The sequence below is a fragment of the Rhea pennata genome, chromosome 3, assembly GCF_028389875.1.
Source record: "Rhea pennata isolate bPtePen1 chromosome 3, bPtePen1.pri, whole genome shotgun sequence".
NCBI classification, from domain to species: domain Eukaryota; kingdom Metazoa; phylum Chordata; class Aves; order Rheiformes; family Rheidae; genus Rhea; species Rhea pennata.
Genome location: NC_084665.1, coordinates 26,754,450 through 26,767,713, shown reverse-complemented (window position 1 = coordinate 26,767,713; position 13,264 = coordinate 26,754,450). Strand labels below are relative to the sequence as shown.

The window sequence follows — 13,264 nt, the reverse complement described above, 5'->3', positions numbered from 1 at the left end:
GAACCTGAAAACATTCCAGTCTATCTTAGCCTGGAGACAAAGATTTACATATGGGTCATCTAAAGTCTGCTCATTTGCTGTTTTTGACACTAGGGCTTTATGTTTCAGTAGCAGCAACCATTCAAAAATCTGCAGACCTCTAATATCCTTATCCTAAGAAGCAACTTCTAAGAGCTACAATTCTAGGTTTGGAGTTTGCTGTGTTGCGAAGTCTGTCAGCACCAACCGCATCCCTCCAGCATGTCCTGTCTGCACTGAATATCAATTATGTAACGCAGCATAGGGCAGACACTCCAACGCTTTAGCTCATCGGCGTGCTTTTGAAAATGCCACCATGAGCTGGTGCAGTCCCATGCTTACTGATGAGAGATACCGATTCGCTTCACTAAAACCAGAATCCCTTCGGACTCAACTGTCTAAAAGCCTTAAACAATGTTGTCTGTCTATTTGGTACCACAGAATCACAGAATGGGTAAGGTTGGAAGGGACCTCTGGAGATCATCTAGTCCAACCTGCCTGCTCAAGCAGGGCCATCACAGTAACCTTTTCTTTTTTTTCTTTTTTTTTTTTTTTTTTAAAAAAAAAAGAACTCTATTTACTCTTTAAACAAGAAAGATTAGGACATTTTCACATTTAGAGATAACTAGCCCAAACCCTGCTCTGATACTCAAACCCTCCTTGTAACCTGCGAAGAAGGTCCAGGTTTTCTTCTAGCCCTAGCTCTCTGCTGAAACTTTGTGTAGTGAAAAAAGATACTTGCAACATATCTTGTTCATTCTAATAGAGAAAGCATCCACGGAAAATAACATTCAGAAATTCCAAATTAGTTGCTTAACAATTATATCAATAATACACCAGCTCTTCAAATATCATGAGTAACCTCAGACAACAACCAATAAGGCACAATATAGGGGGATAGAGGGGTGCAAGGGAATAGAAAGACGCTGCTTTCTATTAAAAGCCCACTACTAAGAAAAGAAAAAAATCTGGTCCTTAAATCAGGAATTGCTAGCTTGAGTGGTGCTGCTGGTAGCTAACACAGACAACTATAAAAAGCAATTCAAAACTAATCAACCATATGGAGAGCATGCCAACAGTCAGCACTCAGCAACTCTCAGTTGCTCCCAAACCTCAGTGGCTGGCAAGAAGCCTGTGGCATCTAAATCTTTGTCACATTGCCAGGGTTAGTGACAAAAAACAAGCATCCAAGAGATCATCTTCCTAGGGAAAAGGTTTCTTCTTACTTTCTCAGCATGTGCCTAAACCAAAACAGCATATTTGCAAATTAGTACACAAAAAAAAAAAAAAAAAAAAAAAAAAAAAAAGGTACTTTGGGTTCAAAATCTGAGAGGCCTTTGTGCTCAGTCCCTGATTTCACATCCTGAAGTAGCATCATAGCATCACTACTAAGGGGATTTTTTCCCAAGCATCCCCTCTGATACTGTAACACAAGCAGTACGGTCACCAAGAACCATTCAGTATGCACACTGGACATGCTCCTCTTATGGTGAGATCTGTTTTTGTTAAGTACACACACAGCACAGCAACATCCATTTGCTCTTAAGAGCTGATGGACTGCATTACATGGGAAAAAGCACACCTCAGGAACATCACAAAATATGATGCTGCAGTGCATCTGTATCTTGTTTGGGTATTGTGATAGAACAGGCTACTTTTCTATCAGGTTCTGGCTATGCTCATTCATACAAGTCTCTGAACAGCTCCTGCTTTGGTGGGGGTCACGAAAGCACACTACTTCCTCTGTGCAGCTGCAAAGGAGCTATGCTGAGTTATATGTCATGATACCAACCACCAAAGTTTTCCCATAACCCACAGGGATGTTCACATTACCATGGGAGTATTTTGTTCCTTTCAGCAAGACCACTGAAAACAGAACTACTTAATTATATTTTCAAATTTACTTAACATTATCCTCATCCCTGTTTTTATGTTTAATGAGAAATATTTTTTCCTTGGAAAACACAAAGCATTTTTAGAACTGTTCATCCCTACTCTACCTGCACTGCAAAAGGATTGCTGACATAGCGCCCAGATACGAAAACAGCAAATTAAAGCCCTCTGGTTTCTGCTATTGCTTAGGAAAGAAAAAATATATATATATATACACAACACAACCTGACAGCTTTACTGAACAAAATATATGAGAACTCTTATTCGGAGGCATATGTCTCCACAGAGAAGAAACTAAAAAAATGAAACAACAATTTTTTCAAGTATTAAAAATGGAAAATAAATGTCTTTCTACAGACCCAGATAGTGGTTTCAAACCTGTTTTCGTGTAACATCAGCCTCTCTGAAAGATAACTCTGCAGACACATTCCTTATTAATTAGCAATTTAATATCCATCTGTGAAAAGAGGATAAGCAAATGTGTTTTGATTCACCTGAAATGAAGCTGAGGAGTTAATTGCTTTTACTTCCTGTAGTGGCATTCATGTTTCCCTATATATATACACACATGTACTCAATAAACAGAGTGAGGCAAAACCATGCAGGTTGGTTTGTTGACAGATGTGAACACAGACTCTGTTTTAAAAAACTATAATTTACCATATGCACATGAAAAATGGCTACACAGCAATATAAATTGTGTATCTTATCAGAAGAATCAGGTGTCCACAGAGCGGAAATCAGGACCCACATGCCCTTTCAGCAGGACTGACCAATACAGCACACATCCTGGGGCTACACGATGACTACCCTGCAGTCCCTTACAAATCTCAGTAGGGACTGCGTTTACCCATGTCAAAATAACCAACAGTAAAATGCCTCCATCCTAAAAACTGCAGCCACAGTGAGGTCAGTCGGACTGCGTATGCAGCCACAGCACTTAAGATCGTAGGACCATCCCACAGAAAGCAACTCCTGAGCAAGACCGCCGATAGCAAGCCAGTCCACCTCACGCTTCGTCCAGCCCATAAAGCCGAACGGCCAGCAACCCCACAGGCTCAATACCCTCACGCAGCTGATCCATCCAAATCATTACTCTAATTGCTAAGCTCCAGCAACACAACAAATCCACTCTTCCTTCTGCAAGTTCTCCTATGTTAAACTTCTCACAAGGCCAGTGTTTGTACTCAGCAAAAACTCCCATTGGTCCAAGATAACTTTGCTGACGTATCTCTGTATTTTATTTAAAACAGTTACCTGGACTTATGATTTACCATAAAGGAAGATTAAATAAAAAGGAAAGTGGAAGTGGTCGGCTTACCTACATTTTGTAAACAGCTATCTGATATTGTAGCAAAGTGCTATTACCAGTGGTCACTGGGTCTACAAAGAGTTAATGCAACACAAACATTTCTGCCACAGGACCAGCTTAAAGAGGATGGGAGCATGAAGCAAAAGAGGGCATATTAGTAGCCAAGCAGAAGAGAAAAACAAATTTTGTGTTATGGAAAATGGAACATAATTACAGAGTATTCATTCCATCATTCTCTGCATGAGCATACTAAACACACTGGTTATAAACTGCTTTGGCTTTCAAATACCTGCAATATTCTTGGCCCTTCTGACACAAACATCCTGTTTTGATGCCTGCATGGTCCCGTGCCGACTGAACCAGAAGCCTGCCAGGCAGATTTCTGGTGGAGAAGACAGCAACATACATCTCTAAAAGTCACTCCTTTATTTACAAGTAACTCCAATCTTGAAGTAGAGAGATTCAACTGACAACATGCCAAGGGGGGATGGGGGGAATGAGAAAAAGTAAAGAAATATTGCCACTGGTCACAGACTTTCCTCTCCAGAAACTTTTCAAAGCATTTAGCTAGTAAACCAAGCAAAACCAAACCAGACCAAAACCCAAGTTTGCTAGAAACAGAGGCCTGTAACAAAACTGTACCACGTGGCAATGCTCCTCAGGGCAGCACACAGTGATCAAGTCGTCCCCTGAGATACAAGTGTTCTGCCCCATCAAATCCCCTCTACCAAAAGTAACCATAAAAAAAAAAAAAAAAAAAAAAAAAGAGACATTCCTCCTCCTTTTTCTAAGCATCATAATATAGCATGTGTGTGTTTGTATTTTTCTTCAGAAAGTTGAGTAAACTTTTAAAAGTATTCTACTTTTAAAAGCAGATTCTCTGTTTCGCTGCACTGCTGCCAGCCGCCGTGGCCCTGGGAAGCGGGTGCGAGCGCGCCCCCCGAATCGCGCCCGCGCAGCTCACGGAGCACACCGAAGTCGAGGCCGTTCACACCCAAAACGACGCAGGTGCAGAGCCGTGACCTGACGTCCAACGCAGAAGGGCCCCTCCGGAATGAGCAGGCAGCGCAGCGCTGCAGCCTCGCAGCCAGCGGCGGGAGGCGAGCGCCCAGCAGGCGCCCCGCGGGCACCCGCGCTGCTTCTCCCACCTCCCAGCTACACCCAGAGCCGGCAGCCCGGGCAAAGCCGGGGGAGGCCACGGGCGGCTTCACGCCCGCGCACCCCCAAACTCGCTTCAACAAAACCCACTTGCTTCTACAGATCACGAGGAGCTCGGCATTTCAAAGGCGATCTTGCCAGTGAGACTGTGACCGTGGGCTTGGTTGGCCACAGTACTGTTTTACAAGCTCTTAGCTTTTTGAGGCAATGTTTATTATTATTTAAAAAGAGCAGAGGGTGAAGAAAAAAAGAAAAGCAAATTTAATTGTTTTCTTTCTGTTGATCTAATTCTATACTCATTAGGCTAATAGGAGTTTTATTATTTATTCAGAGTTGGGAGGTTAAGTGGCCCAAAGGGAAAAAAATTACCCTATTAGATATTCCAGACTATTAATAGTATAATTTTGCTGCAATCATTTTGAAGTGTTAATGCTAGTTTTATATATTTGTCCCTAAATAAGATTTTTTTTGTTGATACTAGAGTGGCAGTTTTGGAATCTTGCTAACACACTGTCCTGCTCAACTAAACAAAAAAGTAATCATCATAAAAAATAAAAAAAATAAAGTGACAGTGCAGTTTCCATTTCGTATGGAAAAGGCTGTAAAATGACTGGCACTTATTTCCCTGGATTGCGTGTGTGTGTGTGTGTGTGTGTGTGTGTGTGTGTGTTTTTGCCCAGATCATACCTACCCACTCCAAAAAGAAGAAAAATTCACACAGTTCTTGAAAGTTTATCCTGTATCAGGGAAGTAAATGGAGCAGAAGATTTGAGTTTGGACTCTACAAATCCCACCTATATTCAGTTGGAGTTTTAGACACTCCAGGAGTTAGGCTTTCTCTCCACCTTTCCCAGAAAGCAAACAGTATATCCTGTGCTATTAAAGGATGAGAAATGAACTGTTGCCTTTATAACACCACTAAAGCACAGTTTTGAGAAGTCAGTGCATACATGGATGCTGTTACAATTGTGGAAAAGAGGAAAAGGACTTTCAGTGCAACCCTACATTTGTATGCTTATGTTTTTTAAAATAAAATGATCATGTTCTTTTCCACTAAGGGGCAGAGGTTTCATACCACACTGAGCACACCTTTGCTCTTAGGAACCCTGTCACAGTTTAAAGATGCTCAACCATTTGCAGGATCCAATCCAAAGCCCTTATCACCAGAAAATATTTAATCTACAGATGCCTATGGAATAGTCCATAATCCACTACTTTGGGGTCAGTTCAGCTCCTAGAACAATCAGATCTGAACTGTCACCACAACACACTCTTTGGATCTCTTTCAAATCTATTTTCTGCCAAAGTCAAGAACTTTATGATAAAAATCAACTTGTACAGGAAACTTAAAAGTATTTCTTTCAATATTTTTCATTTCAAATAGTCATTAATTGCATAGACACTTTTATTAACAAATAATATAAAGTTTTCAGCCATTTGCAAATTTAATTTAAAATGATTTTGAAGTCTACCTGCAAAAGACTTGCTTTTCGATACATATACATCTGCTAGTATAAGCATGACCCACAATTTTTGTAACATTTCTCATTTTTGAAAACTACATTACTAGACAGATACTAGAATAAATGCAGTATTAATAGCAAAGTATAAGAGAAAAAAATCGTAGAACTTTTACTGCTACTAGTGGGCAGTAGCACACTGGCAGAACTGACTTGAGATTGCTTGCTTCTGGCACACTGCACAACCTATCCATCCCAGGCGCAAATCTAAGTTCTAAGTGATCTGACACCTGGAAAATGAGGAGCATAACAGGACCAGGTTGCCACTGCGATACAAGTGACCTACCCAGCTCATAGGAAACATGTCAGCTGGCCAGGGACAAATACGGATTTTTCTGTGTGACATACAAAAGCTTCACCCAGACTTAGATGTACTTCTTCTCCCCCAAATCCACCTCCTGGTACAGTTATGCACCTTTCAGGCTCCCAACAGATAAGACAAAGTCCTTATAAACAGCCCAGATCAATGTTTGAGAGCTTAATTCTACAGACAAAATAACATCATTTTAACACAAAATTTTACAGTGGAGGAAAGACGATCAGCAATTAAGCTCTAAATACCTGCAACCTGAACAAATCTCTTTGTTCTTCCCATCCTGAGGAACTGCCACAGCTCAAAACCACAAGCTCCACATCAGCCATGCAGCGAGCAAAGCTATTGGGCTGATCACGCTTCCTACCAAAAGCAAGGGGCAGAGCTGGCGTTCTGCAGCATGTGCTGAATCTTTGGAAAATTAGAGGCGAGGGGAAAGATGGGGTGGGTTGTGTGTCAGAGCCTGCCCGGTGGAAGGGAGACAGGCGAGCAGGGCTGTGCGGGCAGCTCCCAGCCAGGCTGCTGCAGCGGCCGAGGCCTCCTGCTTGCCGACTGACTGCCAGTCCTGGCGACAGGTAGGGCCTTCCCATGCCTCTCCTGCTCCGGTCATGGCTTGCAGATCTTGCTGGAGACACGTCAATATTCAAATTACTGCTCTGACAATACCAGAATATTGCCTTTTAACACATGCAGCAATAGGCGAAGATAATTTTCAAAATTCAGCTAAGTCTGAAAAGAATTCCTTATGGAGAGGGAAAAAAAGCAGCTACTTACTTTCTCCCTGTTGAAATTCAGAGAAACACTGTATCAGAGCGTCTCCAGAAGTTGCTCTTTCCTTTTGGAAGGTTCCTTACTAACACAAATCACCAGGCAACCAGTGCAGAAGGGCTACCGCAAGCTGCCACCTAACAACCAGCAGTAGCTTCTGTTCTAGAAGTCTCGAAGTTTGTCAAGTCAAAAGTGTTTCCGCCTTTACTATCAGCATGTTAAAAGCAATCAAGATGCTATAAAAGCTGAAAAATTGGATTACTTAGTTGCCATTCACACAAACATATGTGAATAGTCCTAATGGCTTCCAAGTCGTTGTCCACAGGATAAAGGTGCAGATATTTACTGAGTTAGACGTTTAAGGTTTCAAAAAGCCAATAAAGTACAAACAAAATTGTTTTTATCAAATCTGATTTTGTTCAAGAGATAGATTTAACATTGCCAGATCACGATTTTTCACATTTTGCTGAAACTGAAGTTTATGTTAGAATTCAGCACAGGTATCTATCAATATTAACCTCATAAATGCTGTTTATGTACATGATGCTTCCAAATGAAGAGTTTGGAGCAGGTACAACTCCAAACATCCCCACATAACATCCTGGATTTTATGAAGATCACATTCATTGAGCGCTCAGATAGCAAATGCCTTTCTTGTCTAGCTAGTTTAATGAGCATAACATAAAGAACAATAAGCCAAAGGCCAGGATATCTCCTATTAAACTGGCAGCTTCATCAGGAAATACGTTTGAAGTCTGCTTTATACTACACTGCTACATCGTCCAATGCACTTATGAAGAAACTGCATAGTTGCCTCCAAGTTATACAAACTAAATTTCTGCTACCAGTGTGTTTTAACAGGATAACAGAACTCTGAGCAGTGAGAAAAAGCTAGAACAACAAAATTAACAATTTTTGTAGCTAAAAAATCCTAATTCTGCCTAAGCAAGAATACATGCCTTTCTATTTCCTCTCACTAACCTTCAGTCTGCTCAACACTGAACATGTAATTTTATTACACGATTTTATTGTCACTATAAAATGACACATCAGAATAAAGGCTGCACATTTGTATCATAGCAGACATTGTGTTGCTATTGGGTTTCATCAGATACTCGGTTTTAATTTTCTGCTTAACGAGGATTAACTTTTTTCTCCTTTAAATGGAGTATTATCGTACAGAAACTTCTTTCTCTTTCCCCCATTAGGAAGTTCATCTGTGAAGCAGTAATTTTCCCCTGTTTTGGTCCGAATTCCACACATTTATCTAGAAAAAGCACAGTCTAGTTTAGGGTAGTCAAAGTACGGCTCCTAACTGCAAGCAGCTCTCAAAGCACTTTGAGTGCAGATCCTACACTCAGGTGGCACAATATGACCAAAAGCTGGGCAATGCAAATCCCTGGCTACAGGGAAAAGTGAGTCAGAAGATGTGCCCCAGGCCAGTATTATCCTGGCTGCTTTGGGATCTGAGTGTATGCTCAGCCCACAGTGGAGTTTGTGGCCTCTACAAGCTCCTTTTGACTCTTTCTCACAAGATGCTCCTGGACCACCCCTCACTCACTTCTCCAGTGTACACAGCTCTCAGACATAGAAAAATTCTGCCACATACGAAACAGAGGCATAAAGGTTATCTACGCTCATTCTAGTACATTAGTTTTTCACACTTTGGATTTTATTGTTTACTTACTACAGAAAAGTGAAAGGACTACTTCCATATCAAATGAATTTTTACTAGTCACAGCAATACTCTCATCTGTGATTTGAAAAATACCCAGTATGGAAGTATGCAGTAACCATATTGCCACCAAAAAAAAAAAAAAAAAAAAAAAAAAAAAAGCTTTTAAATTGCATAATATTTGACATGATTCCAGAGCTATTCTTGTGATACTCAGCATTCATAAAACATCGCTATCTAGCATAGTGCAAGAGACAGAATCTCTAATACTTACAGCCAATCATCATCATAGCGACAGCAAAGATCTTCTCTCCATCTGTAGTTGGGGCAATGTTCCCAAATCCAACGCTGGTGAGGCTGGTCATCGTAAAATACAAGGAGGAGATATAGACTGAATCTTTGCTTGGCCCGCCTTCCCATTTCCCAAAGCCTGACGCATTAAACCGGTAAGGTGTTCCTATTGACATCCCCAGCTGATAGAGCCAGCTCTCAGGTCGGATTGTGTTTGTATCCTCATCGATAACTTCATAGTCTCCTATGCTGTACCAAATGCAGGCCAGCCAGTGTGCTGCAAGACCAAACACACACACCAGTAGGACCAAGACTGCTGCTCCATATTCAATGTAATGGTCCAATTTCCGAGCTACACGACCCAGTCGAAGCAGCCTGACCACTTTAAGTGAGCTGAAGAGGCTACTGATTCCCTAGAAGGATAAAGCACAATCGGCCATTAGAATTCAACATTAAAGCAACAATATTCATAATCGGTGTTTGCAAAGACAGGGGCTGAGCTATCACAAATATTTGTTCATCAGACATCTGAAAAATGAGATGGTGAAACATGAAAAAGTTAGTGACCTTTTTCAGGGATGGATACATGTACTCTTGTCTTGATGCACTAATGTTTTATTGGCTGCTCTCTGAACTCATCTTCTCAGAGAGTTGGAATAGGTCTACAAATACTTTTGTAAAGGCTTCAAATGGTAGGCTATTTATTGCATGCCCAGTTGTGCAAGCAGACTGCCCCTGAGCATCCGGATGCTACTCTGAGGTTGACTGAAAATAAATGTGGAAGTCATTGACCATTAAATTATACAAATCTGATGTCTGAGAGAATGGTCAGACACCTACCAAATTAATTCCAGCATCTGGAGCCAGGAACCTCTTATAGCTATTTCTGAATCTATCATCAACTCTCCTTATGATCCTGAGCAAGACATGTCCTCCCATTTCTCAGAGATGTAATACAGTTTGCAATATATAGCTCAGACATATCAAGATGATAAATAAGGAAGGCCAAAAATACTGTAAGTACCTGGTGATTTGCAATTTTCTGGTATAACAGCACATCTCCTATGACCACTTTCCCACAAGTATTCAACCACTGAAAAACAGTCCTCTGATATTTTTCTGATGGATTACAGAAAGCTTAAGTATTTCAAATATCTCACTAATTCCCACATCATTATTCTTTGACATCTTTGTTATCAATATAGTATTTTGGTATTGATACTAATTTGGCTCCCACAAAACAGAATTAAGCCAGCATATAGAATTTTATATTGTAACTTTTTATACAGATTTGCATTCTCATGAACAAGAAAAGTTTTTTAAAAATCACTTGGGGAACAAGAAAATCTGAAGAGCCTGTCATATATAGGTCCTTTTTTTTTCCCTACTCCCCCTTATCAAGAAGGTTTTCATCCACAGAAGTCTGATTAAAAATTAAGCAGACTGGTTTAATAACTATTTCTGGAAATGCATAATTGCATACTTCTGGTCACCAGCTTTTACTGGAAGTTTGTTTATTCTTGCATAAAAACAACTTCTTCAGTGTCTTCGGCTGGTTCAATGCACTAGCAGAGATGTTTTATTAAATAGTTACATAAAGTATATTGACTCATGTTCCCCAGCACTGCAGCAATGCATTTCCCCTTTATTTCATGAATTTGTCATGATTATATTGACTCATTTTTGGAGACAGATGTAGTTTGTTACCTTAGGATACACTAACAATTTCCATTAACTATTTGGACAAGGTTTAACACAACTGCGGGGAGGAGAGAAAGAACCAAAGAGAAAAAAGCTGCAGTCCTTTAAATCAGAGATATCTGCAGAGACCTAGAAAAGACCAAAGCGATGCATTCTTTTCGTTGTTATTTATGTCAACCTTTTCAAGACACTTATGCAAAAAATTTTTTCATAAACTATGAGAGAATTCTCATTTCCCATTCATTCCATGCTTGGCTTTGTTTTTTGGAAAACGGGGATCAAAACCTAGATGCCAGTTCAAAGAAGATACAACAGCATAAGGCCTCCATTTCCAAGAGAGGGAAGATGGGTACCTCTGAGGACCCCACAGAGAAATAAAAACAGTAACACTGGATATCCAAGTCCCTAAGTGACAATAATGTATAGTCTACATATACATAATGTATAGCCTTCTCAGTATCTGCATTCTGATATTACAAGACAGGAAATACACGTCTTTTTCCTGCATTCCAATGCCCATTTTTCTTTTTCTTCTTTATAAATCTTAACAGCAAAACAATATTACATTACCGTTTAAGAAATCTCCAATAATGGTCTACTTTAACAGTTTTAGCTTTAGTGTCAAAGTCAAGCTTTTCATCATGCGGTACTTACAACTTTTGGGCAATGACATGAAAATTTTAAAACCCAGAATTCTAAATATCAATTCTATTTTTGCTTAGAAATAGTGGCGCAAATCTTGTTTTATACATTAAAGCTCACCAGTGGTTTTTTTTTTTTTTTTTAAGACAAAAATATAGATCCAGAAGGGACTTAAAAGTTTTGAAATTTGGTTAATTCTTAATTGACAAAAAAGTAAAGGATTATAAGTATGGGGGGGGGAGGAGGAGGAGAGAGGAGGGGGAAATCAGAAAAGCATTGTGTGAGTAATTGGATAGCATGAAAAATGGAAATGCAAAATAAAACATTTGAAACAATATGCGAAAAGTTTAAGGCAAACCACTTTGCTTTCAGAGTTTCAGAAAAGGCTATTTTAAGATCACTATACTGTTATCTCAATTTTCCTCTGGAAATTCACAAAAACAAACTTTGTAGAATATTACTAATGTGACAGAACTGTATCATTTAAGAGAAAGTGAGTCTACCAAATTTTGACCAGAAGTAGACAGAATTAGTTTTTTTGTACAAAAATTACTTGCTCATTTACAAAAAATAAATCTTCGTGTTTTTTTTTTGAAAGAATATACTTGATGTTCTAACTGTCAGAATATTTCATGTGACTGCATTACTAATAATATTCTAAAAGTTCAGAAAAGGCAAAAAAAAATTGCATTGATTTTAATCTCAGCAATAATAGTATTTTCTATTTGATTTCCTTGGGGAGGAATAGAGTTTGTCTATTCTAAATGGATTCATATTAAGAGGAAGAAATGCCCAGGAAGATAATTATTTATGCAATAGTGTTAATTCCTAAATGACAAAACTTCAAACAGACATAAACAATAGTAAGTTAACAGACTTTTTCATAGATGATACAGTAGGAAAAAAAAAAGATCATTCTTCTTAAAACAGCACTTTCACCACTAAGCTTAGCAAGTAATATTCTAATACTCACATAATAGATCTGCTGGATTCAAACTGACATTTTTAGATTACCACTTTCCAAAATAGAACTGTGCTTTTTAGATTACTGTCCATTTTAATGCTCTTATCATTGCAGATTTTTTTTAATGCTTTTATCATTACAGATGACTCCAAGACGTTACACAAAAGAAAAGCCTGAACTCAATTTACTTTTCTTGACGTGTCTCTTAAGCTCTGCTACTCTTACAACACCTGAAAGGCAGATTAAGAGACACCCAAAGGTCCTTCTGCCCCAAAAGAAATACATCAGCTCCAGTTCATAAAGAGCTACAAAGTGCAGTAAAGGTCACCAGGAGGCACCTCCAGCGTCTCTGCTCTAAAGGAGCTCCATAAATGAGGAACTTGTGTGTGGTGGACGGAGAAAGGACAAGGCTAAGTAATATCCCACAAAGTCCTGCCTAAGCCTGGTTTCCTCAGGCTCAGTTCTACCCGTTAGTTTCTATTCAACAGATCCCTTCCCCTGTAGGCCTGGGGAATCTAAGAAGTCTGTTATATTGCCAGGGTAGAAAAAGAGCACACAGTTACTATCTCTCTGTTACAGGGCTCTGGGCAGCTCTTACTCAAATATAGGAGAAAATGCTGGATTTCACACCACCTTATATGCCAAATTGTTTGAAGTAACTGAATTAACTCAAATAAAGATGCTACTGCTGTTATATGCATATAGTTGTTGACAAATATTTAATAACCTGGCATTTTAACTTTTATTGCCAGTGATGGCTGATGCATGAAAATTGAAGAATACACAGCAAACGCTCTCCACACCAAAGGGCTAGCTCAAAGCACTGGCAGCTAGAAGAAATAACTATATATTCTCTGACTGAGCAAATCTGAATGTCAAAAGCCTTTAAAATAATAAATACAATCCCCTTTCATCTCTTCCTATATGCCTTTACAGAGTAGAGTTGCACCTAAAACACAACATAAAACCAGGTCAGTCTTCATGAGTGCTGGAGTGAATCAGGCCCCAC

The 13,264-nt window shown here is 39.4% G+C and overlaps 1 protein-coding gene across 1 annotated transcript in view; it reads right to left on the bottom strand.

Annotated features, from left to right (window-relative positions):
• The window catches only part of KCNH1 (potassium voltage-gated channel subfamily H member 1), a 189,351-nt gene that overhangs the window by 126,943 nt on the left and 49,144 nt on the right, over positions 1-13,264 (bottom strand). Inside the window, exon 7 of the mRNA XM_062573582.1 lies at positions 8,932-9,361. Within this exon, the coding sequence (XP_062429566.1) occupies positions 8,932-9,361 (430 nt within the window). The remainder of the gene's footprint in view (positions 1-8,931; positions 9,362-13,264) is intronic.